The 23105-nt window shown below is 49.1% G+C and overlaps 9 protein-coding genes across 9 annotated transcripts; 6 read left to right on the top strand and 3 right to left on the bottom strand.

Annotated features, from left to right (window-relative positions):
- Nucleotides 1-217: 217 nt before the first annotated feature.
- N7518_005904 (uncharacterized protein) lies at nucleotides 218-2372 on the top strand (the record flags this gene model as incomplete). The annotated part of the gene is made up of 4 exons (XM_057186831.1): nucleotides 218-889; nucleotides 952-1973; nucleotides 2044-2120; nucleotides 2182-2372. The coding sequence occupies 4 exons, from the start codon at nucleotides 218-220 to the stop codon at nucleotides 2370-2372; spliced, it is 1962 nt and encodes a 653-aa protein (XP_057038534.1).
- Nucleotides 2373-3770: 1398 nt separating this feature from the next.
- Nucleotides 3771-4169, top strand: N7518_005903 (uncharacterized protein; the record flags this gene model as incomplete). Its single annotated transcript, XM_057186830.1, has 1 exon — nucleotides 3771-4169. One exon carries the CDS (start codon nucleotides 3771-3773, stop codon nucleotides 4167-4169), a length of 399 nt encoding a protein of 132 aa, XP_057038533.1.
- A 610-nt stretch (nucleotides 4170-4779) lies between these two features.
- On the top strand, nucleotides 4780-6505 carry N7518_005902 (phosphotransferase enzyme family protein; the record flags this gene model as incomplete). The annotated part of the gene is made up of 3 exons (XM_057186829.1): nucleotides 4780-4859; nucleotides 4918-5519; nucleotides 5571-6505. 3 exons carry the CDS (start codon nucleotides 4780-4782, stop codon nucleotides 6503-6505), a joined length of 1617 nt encoding a protein of 538 aa, XP_057038532.1.
- Nucleotides 6506-7612: 1107 nt separating this feature from the next.
- Nucleotides 7613-9916, bottom strand: N7518_005901 (transcription factor domain-containing protein; the record flags this gene model as incomplete). The annotated part of the gene is made up of 1 exon (XM_057186828.1): nucleotides 7613-9916. One exon carries the CDS (start codon nucleotides 9914-9916, stop codon nucleotides 7613-7615), a length of 2304 nt encoding a protein of 767 aa, XP_057038531.1.
- Nucleotides 9917-12879: 2963 nt separating this feature from the next.
- N7518_005900 (proteasome assembly chaperone 4 family protein) lies at nucleotides 12880-13648 on the bottom strand (the record flags this gene model as incomplete). Its single annotated transcript, XM_057186827.1, has 2 exons — nucleotides 12880-13128; nucleotides 13424-13648. The coding sequence occupies 2 exons, from the start codon at nucleotides 13646-13648 to the stop codon at nucleotides 12880-12882; spliced, it is 474 nt and encodes a 157-aa protein (XP_057038530.1).
- A 531-nt stretch (nucleotides 13649-14179) lies between these two features.
- N7518_005899 (uncharacterized protein) lies at nucleotides 14180-15502 on the top strand (the record flags this gene model as incomplete). Its single annotated transcript, XM_057186826.1, has 2 exons — nucleotides 14180-14298; nucleotides 14389-15502. The coding sequence occupies 2 exons, from the start codon at nucleotides 14180-14182 to the stop codon at nucleotides 15500-15502; spliced, it is 1233 nt and encodes a 410-aa protein (XP_057038529.1).
- Nucleotides 15503-16459: 957 nt separating this feature from the next.
- N7518_005898 (Hsp70 family protein) lies at nucleotides 16460-18515 on the top strand (the record flags this gene model as incomplete). The annotated part of the gene is made up of 4 exons (XM_057186825.1): nucleotides 16460-16783; nucleotides 16846-17778; nucleotides 17827-18265; nucleotides 18316-18515. 4 exons carry the CDS (start codon nucleotides 16460-16462, stop codon nucleotides 18513-18515), a joined length of 1896 nt encoding a protein of 631 aa, XP_057038528.1.
- A 632-nt stretch (nucleotides 18516-19147) lies between these two features.
- Nucleotides 19148-19845, bottom strand: N7518_005897 (tubulin-binding prefolding complex subunit GIM3; the record flags this gene model as incomplete). The annotated part of the gene is made up of 4 exons (XM_057186824.1): nucleotides 19148-19340; nucleotides 19478-19545; nucleotides 19616-19747; nucleotides 19828-19845. 4 exons carry the CDS (start codon nucleotides 19843-19845, stop codon nucleotides 19148-19150), a joined length of 411 nt encoding a protein of 136 aa, XP_057038527.1.
- A 737-nt stretch (nucleotides 19846-20582) lies between these two features.
- N7518_005896 (autophagy-related protein 27) lies at nucleotides 20583-21716 on the top strand (the record flags this gene model as incomplete). The annotated part of the gene is made up of 3 exons (XM_057186823.1): nucleotides 20583-20844; nucleotides 20928-21441; nucleotides 21521-21716. 3 exons carry the CDS (start codon nucleotides 20583-20585, stop codon nucleotides 21714-21716), a joined length of 972 nt encoding a protein of 323 aa, XP_057038526.1.
- Between the last annotated feature and the right edge of the window lie 1389 nt (nucleotides 21717-23105).

The following is a 23105-nucleotide window of genomic DNA, read 5'->3' as shown; positions in this document are numbered from 1 at the left end:
TTGTACTAAGAGAATTAATCTCCTGGCTAGTCCATTTTGATCCAGTAAAGTCCGGTACCCTAAATTGGCCACCTTTTCACTAGATCCTTATCACTGGAAGTCCTCGATAGCAATGCGACAAATAATAAGCGGTAGTGGAACGTATATATATGGCAGATTATGTCCCGGCTTTTGATAAAAGTACCTTTTGAAGACTATCAATCTTTAGCTGATCATCATGGTCTCTCCTCCTAGTTCCTATGGGCTACCGGCTCTGTTGTCGGCCCTGCTGTCACTTTCCACCACCGCCATCGCGACAATCACCTCGAAGGGTCAAACCGTGGAGCTCAATGGAAACACCTATTACATTCCTCCTACAGTAGTAGCCACCCTGAAAGCCGATTCGCACGTGTTCAGCAAGCTCAATGGCTTGCAGCCTCTGACGGTCATTCGGAGCGATGCCGTGAAGCTGACAAGCTCGATCCTTGATTCCTTGGTAAGCAGCTACGAGTCTGCTGACGATGTCTTCAACACTGGCTTCCTCGACAACATCTACGTCCAGTATAACGGTACCTCCAAGCGTCCCTCGGAGAATGTGTCAACCCATTCTTCGTGGGGCCCTAAAATCTTGGGATATGCATCTGCATATGATACCAAGAAATCAAAGACATTGACCTCGTCGTCGCCCCTGCCTGCTGGTCCATATTTCTTGGATCCATCCAGTGGAGCCATTTTTGAAGCTTATCGGTTGTATTCCGATGTTATGGGCTCTTTCACCCAGGGATTGGTCTCTGTTGGTGATAATACATATGATGTTTTGCCGGCAAGCTTGCAGGGCTATGCGTCGTTGACCATTGGTGTTCCTTCGCGGCTGTATTATACCAAGACAGCCGATAAGCCTTTGGCTGGTGTATGTATTCCACTCGTCTGTTATGCAAGAGAAATGCAATACTGACTATCTTTCACTCATAGGTTCGTCTCGGTGTCAAGGATATTTATGATATCAAGGGCGTCAAAACCGGCTGTGGCAACCGCGCTTACTATGAAACGTACCCAGCCGCTAACGCTACTGGCCCTGCAGTTCAATCCCTCATTGATGCAGGCGCCATCATTGTCGGAAAGATGAAGACCAGTCAGTTTGCCAACGGTGAGAGCGCCACCGATGATTGGGTTGATTACCACTCCCCCTTCAACGCCCGCGGTGACGGATACCAAGATCCTAGCTCATCTTCGTCCGGTCCTGGCTCCGGTATTGGATCTTATGACTGGCTGGATTTGGCAATTGGAAGTGATACCGGAGGCTCAATTCGCAACCCTTCGCAGGTGAATGGATGCTTCGGCAACAGGCCCTCGTGGAACTTGGTCTCGTTGGATAATGTTATGCCCATGTCCCCCCTTTTGGACACGGCCGGATTCTTGACAAGAGATGTGCAGCTGTGGCGCACTGCTGGGGAGGTGATGTACAAGGATGCAGGCCTGAAGTCCTATACCAAGTACCCCAAGTCTATCAAGACGATCCAGTTCCCAACTAATGCATCGACCCCAGCTGAGGGCCTTTTGATTGATTTCGTCGACAAGCTGTCGTCTTTCTTGGGTGGTGCGAATGTTTCCGCATTTGATTACGATGCTCTCTGGGAATCCACCAAGCCTTCGACTGTTGCCGCCAATGCGACCCTCGACACCATGTTGCCTCTCACTTACCCTATCCTCATTTCGAAGCAGCAGTATCCCCTCATTGGCGCACCGCTGTATGCAGACTACGCGGCTGCCAATGGAGGTCGCAAGCCCTTTATCAACCCCGTGCCTCTGTCCCGTTGGAATTGGGGACTTGGATACCCGGACTCGCAACTGGAGACCGAAATCGAACACAAGAACATATTCTCTACCTGGTGGAACACAACTGCCCAGGTATTCGACGAGGAGACTTGCTCAGACAGCCTGATTCTTTACATTGGAGCGGAAGCGACACCAACCTACCGCAATGTTTACCGGAGGTATGTGCTTGTACTTTCCGACATTCTAGGATATTTGATGGACTGTTTGCTAATCCGTTGTATCATATAGTATGCCAGGTGTCCCGGCAGGATTCGGTACATCTCGTATCGCCAACTTCGCTGGTGTGCCCGATATGGTCGTTCCAAGTAGGTTCAACCCCATATCACTGGAACAAGGACTGTATAACTAATGACAATTATAATTTAGTCGGCCAAGCGCTCTACAACTCCACCATTACCCTGAAGCAGGAATATCTGCCTGTCGCGGTGGATTTCCTCGCACCTCACGGCTGTGATCTGATGGTCTTCAACCTGATCAATGAGTTGGTGGAAGCTGGTATCGTGAAGCAGCCTGGTACTGGATCCACTTTGTATGGAGACGAGGTGACTTACTATTGAGTAAGGAAATAAGTAGCTAGCTGCCCAGCTGGGGTATGATTGTACAGTCATTGATAGATTCCGTCTTATATAGATTCTATTTTTCGCAAGGGTCAAGCAAATTTCCCACAACTTGAGCATTTCCTCTACCCACCGATACTCGGCGACCTATTCCCCGAGCAGCGGCAGAACCTTTACTAGCCTGGGAGTGAAAAATCGGGGCGAGTAGCGGGCTCGAGTGCGGACTTCGTACCAGGACTAGTTTACCCAGACCCGGGATACATGATCTATTTGGGGCACATTCACACCTCCCTACCTTATACGTCCCAAAAATGGTTAGCCGTGGTTGTGTGATGAATCCTAATTAATTGTGTGTCCGTTCCGGTATGTTTCCCGACGGTGCCCTGCTTTGTAGACCGTATCTATCTTGTGAATCTTATATTCTTTCTCCTTCTGTGGGCTATTTTCCTCCACGCTATTCACCGCCAACTCAGCCTACAGTCTAAATACTTGCTAGATACAGGTAGGTTACACCTATCGTTTCAGTCGAGTTAAGACATATTTAACATGCCGCCACCTGGCAGTACATCACTTATGTTGCATTACCGACATGAAGACTGAGAACCGAGACAGCTTTAACCCTCATACTACCAAGGTCAGCAAGGCGAGGCAGTTAATAGAGAGATGTATGGTTTAGTTTGTGACCACATGATATACCTCAAAAAGCAAAAACTAACATTGAAGCCTGGCGACGATAGTCCGTCATTAATGTTTTGGGAATATAGTTCAATGGTTTTATAAATCACTTGGGAAAGCAAAAGCATATGTTTGAGGAAATAAACTGAAGGAATCTATTGACACAGTTGGGAAATGGTAGCATCTTCCATCCACGAAGACGTGATTCAATGCTAAAGTACGACTGCAACGCGATCACGCAAATATGCCTCGTAACAAATCATCGTAAGCTTCTGCGCCTCAAGACACAAATCCTTTGACTCTATCTCGGAACTCCAGAATCGAGGCTATGGACTACTGCCGGGCAGTGGTTCTCGAGTCTCTAATTGGGCCTGGCGGGATGAAACGGACCCAAATCTTCTGACCAATAGAACAACCCTACAGAACTGCTGCCGGCAGCTGTTTAGAATTATTTTGAAGTGTAACTCTCGATCATTGATTTTCATGAAAATGACCGTGCCTGGAAAGCATTGATGGTATAATGTGAGAATTTTATACCAGCGCGAAACTGACACATAAGAGTCGAGGTTTCGCACACATCATAAATGAATCAGACGTTCTATATTCAGATACTATTCCGTCTGAAGCAACTGATCCATTCCTCCTGTATAAGCTTCGATTCCGTGTTATCTCGTCCAAGTACTGTTCCTTGACCGCCGTTCTTGCTTCTAATTATTTATTAGTATGACCGGCCTCCGGAGAACCGGCAAAAAGGCCATCGAGTTTATGATGAGTCCTCAAGAACTTGACGTGGCTTATCAAAAGTTCACCACCCCGACCGCCGCTCCTGGAAACCCTACATGGCCCGCAACGGAGCGCGATTTGAAGAACATCGGATTCCATTGGGACAAAAGGGATCGCACACGGCAAGTTCTAGACACCCGGCCAGGGGCGGCGCCAGGAACTACAAGAACGGCCAATGTCTTTCATTGGCAAGCAGCAGCTCAGGCTGAGTCAAGATCAATCCAGAACTGGGTCAGAAGGAATGGATTTCATGCGGTGATCACGACAATTGAGGTGCCACAAGATGCCACATTGGAGGAATTCAAGGAGATTATGGCTGCCGCGGCTGAAGGGCTGTAGTCATGATGTTCTATATAGCTAGAGTGAGCTGCGTGGTGGCACTAAGGTGGCACTTTCCGTTTGATCTAAATGTCAGCCTATCGAATGGACAATGTCTTATGCACGATAAAACAATGTACTGAACTTTTGTTTTCCCGAGTGATTTATAAAATGAGTTAAAGTATGTAGTAAGCCCTCGATTCTGTCCCTATAACACAAGATAGCTTTGGCGCCATCGGCATCTTGCATTGTGACCTCGCCAATACGGGGAGTTGGCTCGAGGCTGAAAGATAGAACTCTTGGTTAATGACCAGCTAGTAGGAAGAGGAGAGGACAAGCGATACTCGGCGATGGAAGGCATATCCGGGATTGTAGAGGACAAGATAATCTAAACAGTTTCGCAGCGTAACCGTGCCAAGCGCAACAACACCCAACAACTTGGCAAAGAACGCCAAGATAGTGGCACGTGACGTGACACTTTTATTCGGTCTGTATCCCTTTCTTTCAGCAACTTGCTTGCTACTTCTCTCAACACATTATGTTCCGTTACATCTTTGGAAAGACGCCTAATGCGAGAAAATTTACCAAGAGCCCTTGCAGAATCGTACATAATTTTCCGGCCCACTTCACCATGGCCACGGCTCGCAGCTCTTACGATCAGTCCGCGCCCAGTTACGAATCGCTATTTAGCAACACTATTACAAGATGGATGTATATTTGACCTCTCCTGTCTACGATATATAGCATATATAGCTCTGACAATATATAGTTTCAATGAAAAGGAACAGCTGCGTGCACGATATGTCAAATTCAATATAGCGGAGCTTCAGCGAGTTGCAGGAAAAGCAATACAGCAGGACTGTTGTTCTCGCATCGAAAAAATCGCCGAGGGTGGCTTCAACAGAGTCTTCCTCCTAACAGCAAGCAACGGACAACAAGTCATTGCTCGAATCCCAACGTCTATTGCTGGCCCACCGCACTATACCACTGCTAGCGAAGTTGCTACAATCAATTTCCTCCGAAATGTCCTTGGTCTCCCTGTCCCAAAGATACTCGCCTATTCCACCTCTGCAAGCAACCCGGTTGGCGCAGAATATATCATTATGGAATATGTTCAAGGTGAAAGTCTTGCAACGAGATGGCTGTCTCTGACTACCGAAGAAGTAAAGCACGTTATGACACAGGTGGCAGGCTTGGAACACAAGACTTTTTCCTTCCGCTTCCCGGGATATGGAAGTCTTTACCACAGCCACGATGTCGAAAATTGCGACAGCATTCCCCTCGAGGAACAGGGGTACTGTATAGGACCCATTGCAAAGCGAGAATTCTGGTGTGATGAGAGAGGTCAACTAGAAGTCGACCGTGGTCCTTGTATGTTTCATCATCGGTGATCTGCTTTCTAGGCTAATATCGAAATCGCAGGGCTACAACCTAAGGATTGTGTCACATCCATGGCTCGTCGAGAAATTCTATGGCTTAAGAATTTTGCGCAACCCCGGCAGCGGACAAACCTCTTCATGCCCACAGATTACGACATCCTGCCTGAAGAGCACATCTCTCTTCTCGAAAAATTCATTTCGGTGGCTCCTCATCTCATCCCAGATAAGCCGGGCTTCAGCTCCCCGGTGTTAAGGCATCCCGACCTAAATTTTGCGAACATACTTCTTTCACCTGGTTCAAGTGAGATTGTCGGGGTCATTGATTGGCAAGCTTCGACTATCTTCCCATTTTTCATGCAAACAGGTTATCCAGATTTCTGCCAACACGATTATTCGCAATCGCAAAAGCTTCACAAACCTTCGCTTCCGGAAAATATGGAGGACCTTAGCGCCGAAGAACAGACAAAAGCTCTTATGAAATATCGAATGGAAGAAATCAATCTCTATTATACCGCTGCGACTGGTGTACACAATGACAAGCACATTGAAGTTATACGAGAGCCTTACTTGAATATGCGCCAATATCTGATTCAACAAACTGGCTACCCCTGGGACGCAGATCTCGTTAACCTACGTGCAGCTTTGATTGGTATGACTACTCGTAAGGCTTGGGATGCCATTAGTTCGCATCCTTGCCCAGTCTCTTTTTCACAGACAGAACTGGAAAAATCACAAGAGGAATCTGAAGAATGGAACGAATCCCAGGCTTTGCTTACAACGATTAGAGAAGATCTCGGTATCGACCTAGAAGGTGGAACTACACCTGAGAACTTTGAGAGAGCGTCACGCAGGAATTCAGAATATCGGCAGGCGATGGTAGATCACTGTGAGGAGGAAAAAGACCGAGAGCTAATGTGGCGAAATTGGCCTTTCAAAGATGATGAGGATCGTTCTGCTTGCCCGGCTCAAGGTCACTAATCTTTATGTTATAATGTAGGCTTGTTTGAAATCAATTTCCTGAAAGTCATGTCTTAAAGCGTAGGTGAGGAAGTATATTAGCCATAACTCCACGAGCTGCTCCTCTATGGGGTCGGTCACTCAGTAAAAAATGCCTCAGCTGCCATTGAAATGCTCTTTCCTTCTCATTTCGAATGTATTCGGAAAGAGCAATGGGTACAATGAGCATCAGGCAGAAACGGATACATATTCAGGCATCAACATGTGACAGACCCACTTTCCCTTTTCGGAAGCATGTTTCCCCAGGTTCCTTCCTATAAATTAAAGACAAACACTTGTTCTTCGACCCTCCCCCCCAGTGGCTTAGCGGATTAAACATGCAGATAGCCCCGGCTGCCGGCGTTCGATCTGCTGGGTCCGCGATTATAAACATATGCATTCCAACCTATGTCGGCTGGCGTGGCCTAGGCATAGGGTACTGGCATGGGAGTTGTCACCCTCTTTTTTTTTGGAAATTCATTCTTAACATATCTATATCTATTATTGCTTGGTATCTCTGCACCTATACACAATATTACTTGAGAAAGCCTGATCCTCTTGCTCATTCGTCCATACCAGATTGCTGAAAAGAACCCGAGGACATTGCAGTACTCTGTATGTACCACAGCACCCGGTCCAATACACCAGCCCATGTTAAACTAGCCTGACTATGCAATCTACCGTTGAATACCTGACACAAGAAGAGAGAGGAAGAAAGCAGAAGTTGAAAATAGAAATTCGAAAAGGAATATCTTCGGTCATTGGGTATATAGCTTTCCTGAAGATAGTGTGTTGAATCCAATCATCGAGACAAAGAGCAAGGTCACCGACAAGTAAAGTAGTCTTGGATGTCGCAAGCTTCGTCGATATGTTGAGGCGCAGTGTTTCATCAAGCTAATAAGTAAAAGACATGCAAATGCAAACTGAAACGGTCGAAATCCGATCCGTTCGTGAGATATATACATAAAAATCAAAGGCTGTAAACAAGTACTTGGGCATGGGTATCGGCAATGCAATATTTGCAAGGAGATATAAAGGCAAGTGACAGTGCCCATATAAAGTTTCGAGCTCTAGACCAGGTCTAGAGCTTCAAATGATGCTAGCAATCGTCATACGTGAATGCGCCGAACTCGACCTACCAGAAGCCGAATCCGACCCAAGAGAAGCCTTGTAATTCTCCTCCTGTTGCCGTTTCTGCTCCTGAAAGAGAACGCCTATAGACTGCTCGATCCACGTCCACCCCTCCCAATCTGTATCCGTATCCATCTCCGTCCGATAGTTCGAGGAGGATGTCGGCATCGGGGCCCCCATCCCCTCCAATTGAGACCCCGTCTCGGACCCGTGCCATATCCAGCTGCCGTCGCTGGTCCCTTGCATATCGCCCGAGACATACGCCATCATTTCTTCGTTGCGGTCGAGATCAGGGACTGAGGCACTGGACTTAGCGATGCAGCCGAGTAATTTGCGCATGAAGAAGGAGATGTAGCGCCCGCAGGCTGCGTTGACGGTGCGCACGTCGCCGACTGCTGAGAGCGCTTTCACGCATACGAGGGCGCCACCGTACTCGCCGCGGAAGAGGAGGAAGAGCGTGCAGCGCCAGACGTGTGTGCAGAGGAGGGCGCTGGCGCTAGAGGCGAAGTGCGAGTGGGGGTCGTAGATGCAAGGTGGTCTTGGGCGTACTGAGTAGTTGCGCATGCAGCGGGAGAGGATGTTGGCTGTGTCGAGGGCTGTCGAAACGCAGTAGTCTAGTGCGGAGGTGCGGACGATGTCTGGACAGAAGGGGGAGATGTTGTGGCGATGGAGGAGGAGGCGGGCGTTTTGGAGGTAGATTACCGGGGCGAGAGAGCGGGGGTCGAGGTCTTCGTCGGTCTTGGGGTGGAATTGAGAGGGGAATGTTGCAAGGCAGGTGTTGAAGTGGAGTTCGAAGGTCTCGAGGGTGGCGGGGCTGATGGTTGCTGAACGTAGGGTGCGTGTGAGTTGGCCGATGGACCGGACGACGTGAATCGTAGCTAGCAAAGGCGTGGTCTGCTGGTTGTCTGGGATCTTGCCTCCTTCTGTGATGTATTGCTCGTCCACGGGACATGGGAGATCGATATCACAATCTTGATCGTTGATCAATACGGGCTTCCCCATTTCCAGCGCAAGTATTCGGTCCCAGGCGTATAACCCCCACCAAACACGCTTCCGCATCTCTCCTTCGACCGCAGGCCACGGTCCGGAGTCGATGTGCAGCCCAATCTCTTGAGCCACACGCACTGCCGAGCCAATCCACACCCAACTAGCCGACTTCGAATTGACTTCGTAGAGAAAGATGCTTGCTAGCAGCGCCGCACGAGCGCGATCCAAATTGAAGACGTCGTGCCAGACATCAATAATCCCACAGGATGTGCGTACGTACTTCTTCCCTTGCTCCTCCCGATCCTCGTCGTTTGTGTGGATGACACCGCAGGCAAATACACCAAACAGCACTGCCGCCCATTCATTCGAGACACCCAACAACGACCCCATCCGATAAACCTTCTCATACTCTGCGATAAATATAGGCCAATGGAGCACTGGAAGCACCGAGTGAATGCAACTGAAATACTGGGCCAGTAGTTGATCTGCTATCTTCTTCGCCGGTAGGATCGGCGCATTCCTAGTCACCAATGACTCTGCACCCTGTTGGCGATACGGCGTGGGCACCTTCATGATGCCCTGGCCGTAATCACGGAGATTAGACCGCACGTCGGAGAAATCCTGTGGGATGGGCGCCCTCGAACGGCGCACCGGCCGATATTCAATCTCAGGCAACTTAATCATCTGCGAGACACCCTCGTCAACATCGACCATGCGATCCGGCCGCATCATGCCCGTCTGCAGGTGCTGTAATTGCTGTTTTGTAGTTTGCAACTGCTTCTCCAGATCCTGGACTTGCTTGATGGACGACATGCGACGGTTCGTCTCTTTGGTAAACTGACAGCGGACCCTGCGATTGTTACATTCGGTGCAACTGGACGACTCCGAGGCGTCGCATTTGACCTTACGCTCGCGACACGCATCGCAGCTGGGGTCTTTTCTACGCTGGCGATACGCGCGCTTCTGCTGTAGCTGCGCGGCGGTCTGTTGGCTATGCCCCGGGCTGGTTTGGTACAGCCCTGAGCCCATTGAAGGCGCATCGGGAAGCGTGGTTTCGCCTGGGGAGCCCGAGGCGGAGTCATAGTAACGCTGGTACGGGGATGTCGCCGGCGCCGCTGGGGGCATCGGCTGCAGTAGATGAGACATTCGCATCCCGCTGTCAGGCCTGCTCGGCGGAGCGGAGAGCAGCGCAGGAGCCGGGAATGCGCCCGACGTCACCGACTGCACGGATGGGAGTTCGTAGCCCTGATTACCACGAAAATGAGAGGGCTGCATGTTGGGATGTATTTCTCTAGTCAAATAGAGAAATCTGGGAGAAACAAATTAAAAGTCCACGTGGTGAGAATCGTCGCGTAAGATAAGGACTATCGCCACAGTTTCGTCAAGATTCCGATTTCCTTAAAAAGGTGTTATTCGAATGCAGACTGCAAAGCCATTGTCGAGATCAAAATAGAAAAGGAAAAATAGGAAATTAAGAAATTAACCAGAAAAGATTTGCAGCCTAAAGCCCGGCACAATAGAGTATGTAAATGCCGAGGTTGGGACAGATGAAGATCAAAGAATCCTGTGAAGAAAGGGAGATTGGGGAATGTCAAATCAACTCCAGGGAAAAAAAGAGGAAAAGAAAAGGGAAATGCAAAGAAAATAATAAAAAACGAACTATAGATCGACGCAGAGTATTACGATCTTCCGTGCTCCGTACTCCGTCGCATATATATGGTTAAGGAATCTTCAGCGGATCTGAGCCGAGACTTGACTATTTCCTCTTCTCTATAGCGCAGATGTACATCTTAGACTGGTAAGACAAGCAAGTGATCCCGAGATCGGCAGTGGAGGTGGCAGTGGATTGGGATGAACGAGTCAGTAGTTGTATTTCCATGAACTCCCATTTCCATTTAGTGCAGAGTGCATAGACAATTAATCTAGTATACTTCGGACTAGTAATGCTAACATAGAGTATATAGCAAACGAGGGCGAAAAAAGAGGATACGTCCACGAAGATCTCGTCCCTCTGCACAAGCCCTGATGATCGACTTCGGAAGTGCACCGGGACCACATGGAATCGGATGTGTTGGCCCGAATTTCTCTTTTCTTTTGCTTTTTAGCTTTCGACGCCGTCCAAGGTTTGGCTTTTGCTTTGGCTGGTTTCCCGAGCTTTAACCGAACGCTGTCCAGGGTTGTATATCTCCTGGGTACGGAGGTCGGGTACATGGATTAGGGCTCGACTCTGTCACTCCATATCCCAAGATAGCCCAACTTGAATCGCCAAGCCATCTCTAGTCCGGGTTTCCATCCAATCTGGGTCGACTACCGAGAATGGAGAATATCTCCAGCGCAATTCGACTGGTGCCTTGGTTGCACGTTACTGGGCTTTACCGGTGGATAGAGTGGACTATGAATGATGTGCAGAGGGGAAAAGAAAGAAAAGGGCCAAAAGAGCAAAAACAGCAAAAACAGCAAAGATCATGGGGCACAGACAGCATCAGCCGCTTGGATACTCCGTACTTTGTGAATCTATCGTTATACATTGCCAGGTCACGGATGCGCCTTCGGAACTTTCCCGGTCGGCTCATCAAGCGAGAATAATAATTCCCGCGACTCACCGGGTGGTATTGGTCAACATGATTTGACTAGAATCAACACAGGTATAGTGCCACCCATGAGCCCATCCGCTTCCAATGTCGCCATCCCAAGCCCTTTTTCCCCGCACACCCCTCGGTTAGAAAGCACTCTACTCCGTACTTCCAAGGAACTCGCCCCGAGACCCCCAACCCGTGACAGTACGGCGTACTTTGCCGACGAACTTAATTTGAATGTTTTCAATTTAAAAAAAGAAACAAATAACCGCCTATCATGACCCCAACTTGGCAAGGACCGACATGCGTCTTGCAGCTAAACGCTTAACCCTAACCAAATAGGTTTCCTGCCGGAACTAATATCCATATATTATGCAGGGGAGTCTGCAATGGCACGTGTAAGTGCATTGACCGCGCCCCTCCCCAATGATATCTGCAGAAATATATATTGATGCTTTGTTGGGTTGCTAGTTTGAAGCTAGACACGAGGGCCTGGTGCCCTGCTTAGGTTTCGGAACTTGCGGTGTAGTGCGAGGGCTCCAATTGGAACACTTCCATATCTGCGACGGGCAATCGGCCCCCATTCTAATTTTATACTTTCGACATACATATCATGGTACGCGACTATCAGCAGCCGCTACCGAGCCGTCCACGGGTCCAATTGTATACGATAAAAGACACCGTCGGCCGGCTCCGAAGTGAAAAGAGTCATAGTGTGACATTGCTTTGACCCTTGCCCCCACTTTCAAGGGGCAGGGCAGATACGACTCTGTGTCTGGGATAAACCAGGCGATGTCCACTTGACTTGAGGGCATTCAGAATGGACAATCCAGATCAAGATACAACGTACGTTGGACGGAGCAAATAATATGTTCACCTCTGTGTGCCCACGGCTCAACGCCCCACAGCGGGACAACGATCGAGATGAAACACCCGTTAACCGAGTCATTCCGATTTGCTCTGCTCGCCAACTGTCACGGTTGTCAACCCGAGACTCCCGATGTCTTCCGTGTGCTAGTCGGCGGGTGTCACAGACCAAATGGGGGGTTTCCTCGACGGACCGGAGATGTTTCGGGTTGTTTACCGAGGAGATGGAGGTTCGAAGCTTTTTTGGGTTTGGGTTTTTTTCGCTTGTATTGTGGGGAGAATTTTGTTTTTCCTATTCTTCGTTCATTGTGGGTCTGATGATGCGATTGTCAGGAATGGAATATGAAGTTATGCAAGTGTCGATATGCTGTGGAGTTAAAGAATGTCCACAATGGATGCAATAGTGATAAGCACAACATAGATACCTGGTATCCTGGTGAAAAGTGGAATCAACGTGCATGTGATGTCTCACATGCGGCAATTAAGCTTAGTTATATTTGCGTCTTAGATTCAAGTTGATTTTCTATTACGGCTGTCGGAATCCCCGAGTAAAGGCATCAACGCCACTCGGCCTGTAGTTATGGCTGATAAGATCTCCCATGAACCCGACACAACTATAATTGGACTTTGCCGGTGACCTGGTGATCGCTTCCCGGCGGAGACTGTTGAAGGCTAGTGTTGGGATCTGGTTGAGATCGGTGGTAAGTTAGGTTGAGTAAATCAGGCCAGTGATAGATCCAATTAGGTACTTTTTTCTGACCGTCGATTGGAATAAATTTGCATTTTTTCAAACGTTTATCTAGCATTCCCAGCCTTCTCCTGTTTGTGCTCTTTCCATTTCTCCGTGATTACGTCGACGATCTTGGTCAGCCCATCGATTTCCTCCGCGACTTCCAAGCCCATGCTATGTGGGTCAATACTGCAGCCAATATAGACTGGCATCGAAAATCTTCGAGCCAGGATCTTGGCTATGCGCGTTGTGTATTCGATGCTAGATGGTGATGTGTAGAGTGTTGTTGATATTGTCGACTTGGGCGAAGTGCGCTGTATAGATGTCAGCCATATCCTGATAGCAAGTAATTATATTGGAATTATCAGGAATTTGGATTATCAGGTTCGGGGATATCCGTTTAGCCTGACAATTCCTCTGCCAATGGGAGCTTGAGGTTGGGGTTCGCGGCATATTGCAGTATATCCCACTCCGACTGATCAGAGAAGACCCATTCTGGGGCTATGCCAAACAATAAGGCCATTCCTCCATATGGTATGACATAAGAAAATGACATTGTCTTTCCTCAAACATGGCAAGGATTCCACAGTTGGCAGATAAGGTACTTACATCAGGCATCGCATAGACGAAACTTCCCATGGGCTTGATAGAGCCGCCCGAGTCACCTGGTGATGAGGTAGCCAGGAATACTGTGGCACAATTGCCCAAGAAGGTCAAGTGAACATGTGCCGTCGTATGCAAAGCTCTGGGCAAGCTGAATGAGAGCTCTTGAGGCCTGACGGCGGGAGTAGCTAGTTCCGCCAAAGGAACGGCTGGTGGGGCTTCGGTCGCCATATTTGGTGTTCACCGGTTCTCGGTGTAAAGGAAGAAATCTGTGGCGGGAATGGTATGTAGACAAGTTGTTGAAAGTCGGGAATTCGATATCGAATCCCCCCTCTACAATACGGTTCGCCATAACAGCCACTATTGGTTCATTCCCTTAAGGTATTATGCCGGCAGAAAACCACTTGTCCTCTCTTTGTCTCTTTTGCAACTGTCAAATATAGGCAGATGAAGGATCATCGGACCCCTAACCTCTCATCAGATCAGTGAACAGATGCATATATATATTCCTAAATTATATTTGTTACAGCTATACACCCATCCTATGGTGTTTATATTCCCAGATGAGAAGGCGGAGAGCAGAGCGGTAAACCAATTGACCCAATAGGAGGAATTCCCACTTGTTTTGTCTGCCCCTCCATATACTCTTCTCGTTTTTTCAACAATTGTTCCTTCTTCGTCACTGTCAGTTCTCTCATGGGACGGGTGAACCTGTAGCATTGATCAGCACCTTTAGAGTGGAGCTAGGCTGACAACCACCGCATGGCCGAGCATCAAAAGCCGGAGACCGGGGAGGAGGAGAACGGTTGGGGAGGTGACTTCAACCCTTTCGCTGATCCTGAAGAGCGTAGGGTGCTATTTGCTGCATTCGACTCATTCAGGTACGTGAATGGACAGTTGATTACAGTATTTTCTGCCTCGAAACAACCAATTGACATACAATCGCAAAGTTCTGGCTAATATATCCACAGACAATATCGGCGAAATGCGCATATGAATACTACCCATCGTCGACGGCAAGCTTTCTATGCCCTGCCCTCGGCACACTGGCAGATGCTCTCGGAGCCTCCATTCTCCATCCTTGATAACTTCAATAAAGTGGACGATGCCATTGATACCAACGCCGATATCGCCGATGCAATTCTGGCGGTGGGTCTTCACTCATTCGGTCTTTCAGCAAATCCCGACAAAACGGACCCTACTCAATATTGGCATGACGTAGCAACCTCATCAGATGTCAACAAAGCGCATTCCACGATACGCCAGTTCTATCGGGACTGGAGCCTCGAAGGACGACCCGAGAGGAAAGTCTGCTATGACCCCGTTCTTCAGGATCTCCACGAGGAGTTCCAGACACGGCGTGATAGCGGTGAGCAAATCCGTGTTCTAGTCCCTGGCGCTGGTCTGGGCCGTCTAGTTTTTGAGATCTGCATGGCAGGCTATGATGCTGAGGGGAACGAGATCTCCTATCACCAGCTGCTAGCCAGTAGCTGGGTTCTGAATCATACTGACGGACCGGCAAAGCATGCCCTTCATCCTTTTGCATTGCATTTCTCCAATCTCCAATCACGAGCACAGCAACTCCAGCAAGTTATGATCCCTGAGGTGCACCCCGGGTTCGCCATGCAGGAGGCTGCCAGTGCCGGTCACCGCTTAGGTACAATGTCCATGACCGCAGCGGATTTTACCGTATTTTATACTCAGCCCGAGAGCCACGAGACGTTCGATGCAGTAACGACTATTTTCTTCATTGACACGGCGCCAAACCTTATTCGGTACATCGAGACGATCCGACATAGCCTCAAACCAAATGGGCTCTGGATCAACGTGGGCCCATTATTATGGCATTTCGATGACGGCCACTCCCGTAGAGGAAGTGGCTCCGAATACGAGGGGGCTGGAATTGGCGAGCCGGGCAATGTGGAGTTATCCGAGGAAGAAGTGCTGAGCCTCGTGGAGCACATGGGCTTCCGCCTTGAGAAGCGTGGAGCTCGGAAGGCTTGCGGCTACATCCAGGACCCTAACAGCATGCTTCAGAATCTTTATCAACCCTCCCACTGGGTCGCGCGAAAACTGGCAGTTTAATGGGGCTGGTCGCTACAACATACCGCTTTTAAGATCCTGCCGGTTCTGCCGGTTCAAAACCCCATTCAAACAAAATAAACACACCAACTATGCTTCCTAGGCAGGCGGTATATAGGGCGGTATGGGAGTAGCCAATATACCTCGAGGCTAGACAAGGCTGTGTTCCTATTTTTATTTTTCACCTTTGGGGGCCAAACTTTGGACAAAGAAAGAGAGTAATCCAGCTGGGGTATTAGTGTTGGTTCGGTGAAAAGGGGAGACTTGGGAACCTCTATAGTTATACTACCTCGATGTACATAGAATAGAACATGTCTCAAGAACATGTATATACTCCCTACCCCGCGAAGACCTGGGTGCCAAGAGAAACTGTGAGCCTGAATGCATTCGAAATAACAAGAATTTGAATAATTTGGCGATTCACATGTTTATAGCGAAACTACTACTCCGTACTCGATTCTGGTATCTTATAAACAAGGACTATATATGGGGCCACATTTAAGTAGAACTAGTATAAACCAGTTTCTCAGCCTCAACCAGAGAGTCGGGATTTAAATCGTCAATCTTCTTGATCTTCTTCATCTTCTAATAATTTCCTAATTTTAAACTAAATTACTGTAAACTAATTATCTTCCGTGTTGTCATTCTTTCAGTCTCTTTGATCTCCACAATTTACATCCCTCAGCCTCACTTTCCCCCTCTTTCATCTTTCCCCCCCCCTTCCGATTTCTTACTCTTGTCCCTTCCTTGTTGCCTCATATGGACCTCATGAGTTCCCGATTTAAGTCCTTTGGCTTTAGGAACAAAAAATCTCCTCCTAATTCCAACCCGATTGTCCCTCCCACCCCTTCATCACCCCCCTCCAGTTCATCAACAACAAGTCTTCCAATGAACCATCAACAGCCCCAACCCCAGTTAGGCCGACCGCCAAGTTACACAAACAACCGACCAACTAGTCCAATGGCGCATGGTCAACAGCCCCCGCCCATCACCACAAACCTCCAATACAACTCAAATGCTCCCTTGAACGGCCCGCCGGGGTATGGGATGCAGCAACAGCAGATGGCTCCTAGCATTCCACCGTCACTGTCCAACACTCAGTATCCAGGGCGCAACCCTGCGGTCGAAGTTGAGGGTGGTGGCCGGAGCAAGGCCCAACTGATTGTCGGTATTGACTTTGGTACAACCTTCTCGGGTGTCGCATATGCATTTGCGACCAACAACCAGGCCAGCGAGGATATCATCACGGAATGGCCCGGCGCCGGAACCCACGCAAAACAAAAGGTGAGCGCGAGTTAACAAGTACACCCCAGGAACGCTAGTCTGACAACGATCTGCTCTCCTAGATTCCCACCGTTCTCTACTACGACCAATACCAAAAGGTGGTAGGATGGGGCCCCGATATTGCCGACGCTCTCGCCCCAACCGGATACCCCAAGCCCCAAGTGCAGAAGGTGGAGTGGTTCAAGCTCCAGCTGATGCTCTCTGGAAACACCTACATTGATCCCATCAACCTGCCCCCCCTCCCCCCGGGAAAGTCCGAAATCGATGTCGCTGCCGATTACCTCTTCAAGCTACGACAAGCCATTCGCGCTAACCTGCAAAAGGCCCTGGGAGAGGTGTTCACGCGCGAGGAACGCAATATCCGTTACTATCTGACGGTACCGGCTATTTGGAACGACGCCGGCAAGGCTGCGACGCGGACCGCTGCTATCCAAGCTGGCTTCTTGCGCGACGAGAACGATAACCGTCTCACGCTAGTCTCAGAGCCCGAGGCAGCCGCCTTGTTCTGTGCCAAGAGCGGACTGCTCAACTTGAAGGTGGGCGATGCTATTTTGATTGTGGATTGTGGTGGTGGTACCGTGGATTTGATCGCATATGAGGTGGAGGAAGAGTCGCCTTTCAGTGTGATGGAATGTACTGCCGGGTCTGGTGACTCGTGTGGTTCGACGGCACTGAATCGCAATTTCAGTAACATCTTGCGCGCCAAGATCCGTAAAATGAAGCTGCCGGATGGGTCTCGGACTGCGGGCAAGGTCTACGCGAAGTGTATCATGGACTTTGAGAACCGTATCAAGGCCGACTTCCGCAACAACGGGCAAAAATGGGCAGTGGACGTGGGTATCGAGGCCGACTTCCCCGATGCTGGTATTGAGGAAGGCTACATGACCTTCACGAACGAGGAGATCCTTCAGTGTTTCGAGCCTGTCGTGAACCGTATCCTCGAGCTGGTGCGCAACCAGATCATCGCCATTCAAGCACAGAACCGTCTGCTCCAGGTAAGAGCATCTCATCCTAGTCTCAATGCAGTGCTAACAGTTGTGTAGAACGTTCTGGTCGTGGGTGGATTTGGTGCTTCAGAATACCTCTTCCAGCAGATCAAGCTCCACGTGCCGCCACAGTATCAGACAAAGGTGGTCCGCCCGATGGACTCTGTGGCGGCCATTGTCAAGGGCGCAGTCACCGCAGGTATCACCGAGCGGGTCATTACGCACCGTGTGGCACGTCGACACTACCTCATGGCCACGCTTCAGCCATTCAAGGAGGGCTATCACCCTGAACAGTACCGTGTACCGAGTTTGGATGGCCGCGATCGATGCAAGTACACCCGTCAGATCTTCGTCCAAAAGGGAGAGCGTGTCAGGATTGGCGAACCAGTCAAGGTCAGCTTCTTCCGTCAAGTTGCACCTGGCGCTACCCTCATGTACGAGGACGTGCTGTACGCCTGCGATGAGGACGTCTGCCCCGAGTATACCAAGGATCCACGTAAGTTGAGAGATTGCATTTTCCTTGTACAAATTACTAATATTCCCTAGGCATCAAGGAACTCGTCACACTCACATCCGATCTCTCTCGTAAGAACCTCGAGACCGACTTCGAGCGCATGGATACACCCCAGGGCATCTTCTACCGTGTCTACTTCGATATCTACCTTACACTAGACGGCAGTGAATTCAGCGCTGAACTGGTCTGCCAGAATGAGATCATGGGCCGCTGCCGTGCCAAGTTCCGGTGATCTACCAACTTTCGCACACGGAAAACACATAAAACACAAATGCGCGCGCTGTATATATATCCCTCCTGGACGAGGCCCACGACATCATCGGCGTACAGAAGTGCGGCCATGACTTCAGTTTTATTGATTTGGAGGACCCTCACATTGGTTTTAGATCGGTGAACTGGTCACCGCTAGCCAGATGGCTGGGCATCACTGTTATCTGTGTCGATTCGTGTGGAACCCTGCCGTTCCTAAATATATGCCACAGGTTTGTGGAGCCATCTGTTTTGCCTACTGGTTTCGTTGATGGTTCCTTTCGTGTTTTCTTCTCTCCTTTTTTCTTCCCGCCTTCTTAGATACCTCTTTACTACCGTGTTTTATTTGAATGATAATAACGAGCTGTGGTTCCATCTGACTTATAATGTCTAGCTTTATCTACATATTCATACCATGTACCCATAATTATCAGGTATGAAGCAGATGCCATGAACAAACATATCATAAAGTTCATCCATCCCGCGTGTTAATCTAGACAACAATTGAAAATTGTCAACCTCGTTCCCCATTTTTAAAATAGATAATAGAAAATCATGAGAAATAAGTCCCAAGAGACAAAAAGTGATAGTGGTAATACATCCAATTCATCCTAGTCAAGTCTCCAGGTTAATGCTCCGACCAAACCGCGCATAGAGTGCAACCTTCAGCTGCTGCATCTCCTCACGCAGCTCACCAAGCGAGTCCTCCAGCTTGGAAACATCTGCGTCTATCTTCTCTGTTGATGTTGAGAGCATTCCCTGCGCGTCTGATAGCGGTAGTTGGAAGAATGAGTCGCCGATTTTGTAGCTGTGAGAGTTGTTAGTGATGGCTTCTTTCTTTTTTTGCTCTTTTCTTGGTCTCTTCGCAATACTCCAATATGAGATAACGGAACATTTATCGAAAAAATAAACAAAAGCAAAAAAGATGGGAAGGGTATTCCTTACGGCACAAGCTCATCTTCATCAGCAAGCTCCAACTCCATCGAAACCTCTTCTAAATCCTCCTTATCCTTCTATAAACCAGTTAGCAAGAGATCCAATACATGGCAGAAAACAAAATCCTCAAAAGTCCAAAGTCCATACCTGCTTCCCCTTCAACTCCTCCTGGAGCACGGTCTCGCGCTGATGCAACCGACTGAACCGGTTGATCTTCTCCTGATCCTCGCGACGGACTTCATTCTCATCATTGGCTGATGTCTCGTCCGCTTTTGTGAGCTGCGCGTTGATCCGATTAGCTTGCGAGCTGGGCTTTGGTGGGGTTTGTCGCGTTTGAGCTTGGTGGGGGTTGGGCTTACCATGCGCGGCTGCACCATTTTGGCTGTCTGGTGGGTGGTTATTTGGTTGGGCTTTGGGATTTGTCTGTTCTTTCGGGTCTGGGATTTGTTCTGTCCTCGTTGCGGGTTGGTTGGTTTGCGTGTTTGATATCGGGTTTGAGTGGGTGGTCCGTGCGTGGCGATGAGCTGGATGAGGTTGGTGTTTGTAGGGATAGGGATCTATACAGTAAATATATAGGGTGCAGAGTATTAATAGGCCTTATTTAGGCTTCTTTTTCGGATATATCGGTTCTTCTATTTTGCTTCTATCTTCTTTACATCCATACATCGGGTGGTAGGCCGTCGGGTACTGAGGTGACATCTGGGGTGACATCATAGGCTACTTTCTCTGAAGAATATAAAAAAGATTTTAAATAGTCATTGAACTATTCAACTGCAGAGATAGCTTCAAATGCTTCGAGGCATCTTCATTCCGAGTTGAGTGAAGCACATTTTAGTGCCAAAACACCGCCACCGGAGAAACGAAACACCTCCGTAGGAACATCCCCGTCATCGTCACTTTTCAACCTCACAGGGACCCCGAACTCGGTAACCAGTTCTCCTCCATTTTTGACTAAACTGCACTGGTTACACTTGTCCTGTGTACAGCTGTCCCTCGTGACCATCTCCACTTGAGCTATCGAGCTCCGTTCGCGCGAAAGCCTCAACCCAGCCTTCACCCGCGTCCTTCCACGCTACCCATCGCCACCTAAATACCCAACGGCACATTGACCAAAATGCGAATACAATCAAGCGGAGTTTCACTCCTCCTCTCCACCCTCCTGTCGAGCCTGGCATCCGCGTCCGGATTCGACTGCGCGCACATCAAGCTCGACAATTACAAATACGATCTCAGTCCCCTAAAAGGCGTTCACGAGGTGACCCACACCGCGACGACAGATGACTTCGTGACGAATACGACCTACCGATTGAATATCTGCAATATCCTCGGCGGCGCTGCTCGGTACGGCGATGCGACGTGCGGCACTAGCAAAAACGGTACGTTCCAGGCTGAGATGACGCGACCATGTTGAATTGGTCTTTTGCTTGGGGTGTTCACACTAATTGATGTATTTCTCTAGTTTGCGGATTCGTGCACCGAGTAGCGAAGGACGGAAATGGCGGCTCTACGTTCGGTTTCCCGATCGTTGGGCTCGACCCCGTTGGCCAGGGCTCGAAGAACCCAGAACTGAAGCGATTGAAGGATCTCGACCCGGAGACCGAGGGACTACGCGTTAAATTGGAAGGCGGCTCGTACAAGGGAGATGGCAATGACCAAAAGGCCAAGAAGGCAGGCGCTATCATTGACTTCCAGTGCGACCACGAGCGATCTGGACTGGAGGGCCTGAATACACTTGGAGATGACGTTGAGACGAAGGAGCGACGACGGAGAGCGGATGGTGAGGAAGGCGGCGATGTGCCGTCGGGCAACAGCACCAGTAGTCTGCAGTTCAAGAGCTTTGGTCCGTCGGATGATGATACTTACATCCTGAGATTGGATTGGCGCACAAAGTATGCCTGCGATGAGTACGATAAGGAGAAGGGTGATACTCCCGGATCTAAGAGCTGGGGCTTCTTTACCTGGCTGCTTATCATGTGAGTTTTTCTTCATTTTTAGGAGCCTCATTTTCTTGCGGCCTCCGCATTAAATTGCCCTGCTAATCATTCTATTCAGTGCCTTCCTCGGCATCGCCGCCTATCTTATCTTCGGCTCCTGGCTCAACTACAACCGTTACGGCGCCCGTGGCTGGGACCTCCTCCCTCACGGCGACACTATCCGTGATATCCCTTACCTCTTCCAGGATTGGCTCCGTCGTGTGGTCAATACTCTGCAAGGAGCGGGCTCGCGCGGTGGCTACAGTGCGGTATGAAGGAACTTAGCTTGGATGGACTGGTTTCTATAGTGGTTTGTACTTTTGGATGAAGATACCATATCTTCTTTTTCTTGCTGGGCTGTTTCGGCCGCGGTTCAATGCCTTGCTTGCAGGTTGTGTATGTTTCTTGATGAGTTTTGGCGCTAGATGAGGTGTTTATATGCTTGGCCATAACGAATGATATGATTTCAGGCCAGTTATTACGATCTACGCGTCCTTTACGCTAGAGTTACTTGAGTCCTAGAATGTTGTAACTTAGGAGGCGGCATTGCATCTGCCCATGCTTGCGCCGATCACCGAAGATTGCTAGTGAGACTGTTGCCTGTTGTTGACGTGTCAGTCTTCGGTTTGTATGGATACATCACTCCCAGACATTTGTGGAAGTCAACGATACCTCAGGGTATGGCACAGCCTGAAAAGCCAAGGCTCTCAAATAGCAATCCACCCGCAATCTACTCGTCATGATCTTCTGTAATATCCACATTTCCGCCGAAGAAGTCTCAAGGTCTTCTAGACCCTCGATCATCGAATTGGTAGGAGCTCATGCAATTCAAGTCTACAGCTTCCTCCCAACGTCTAGAGCTGTCTAAAACCCAGATAACTAAGCAGTCCCAAGTCACCGCACGGGCAGGCAACAAACAAGCTTACGCTACTCCGTACGCTTTGAAGGATCCCGTGCCTCGGTCCCTATAGTCCACTCTTGTTCTGTCCTCTGACTCGTATCAAATGCCTTGACTCTACCCACCCTCGCTCATGAGGACCGTCAATGGTTACTCACTAACCACTAAAGAGGCCTTATGCCTTCTCAATGAACATTCCCTCTCATTGACTTTATTAAAGTACACCGTGTTTGGCATACCATAAGGCTAGCCCTGTAAAGTCTAGACTTCCTAATTTAGAAATAGCTACTCCGTAGTTACGGAGTATAGTATTGATCAGGCGTACCTTCTGGCCAAAATGCATGCAAGTGGCTCCGTTATCACCGGCCTTCCCACGGTACACTGTACTTCGTACTCATTGGCGAACTTCAGGATCCGGCCTCTCGGAAACTTGGCACTTCATTGACAACAGCCCAGTGCCAAGACGACAATGAGACTGATCCACCTTCGATCTACGCTTTATCCCCTTAATCTGGTAGTCCGGACCGATATTCGGACTCCGATTATGTCCAACGATTCGATTTTTATGCTGTTGGGTATGCAGAAAGAGTAAAGAGGAGCTAGTAGCTCGGGGAGATTCGCAGGGAGCTCGTGAAGACTCGAAACATTGATTAGGGAGACTCCGAATTCCATTAACTAGAGTTCCTAAATTGCCTAGATCGTGAATCCTAATCGGGCCCTGACGAAGTTATCTCAAAAGGAAGACCCTTGATAGAGAATATAGCGA

Source organism: Penicillium psychrosexuale (genome assembly GCF_028828465.1).
Source record: "Penicillium psychrosexuale strain IBT 29551 chromosome Unknown utg000004l, whole genome shotgun sequence".
Taxonomy (NCBI): Eukaryota; Fungi; Ascomycota; class Eurotiomycetes; order Eurotiales; family Aspergillaceae; genus Penicillium; species Penicillium psychrosexuale.
The sequence above is the reverse complement of the archived record's forward strand: the minus strand, read 5'-3'. Positions and strand labels throughout refer to the sequence as shown.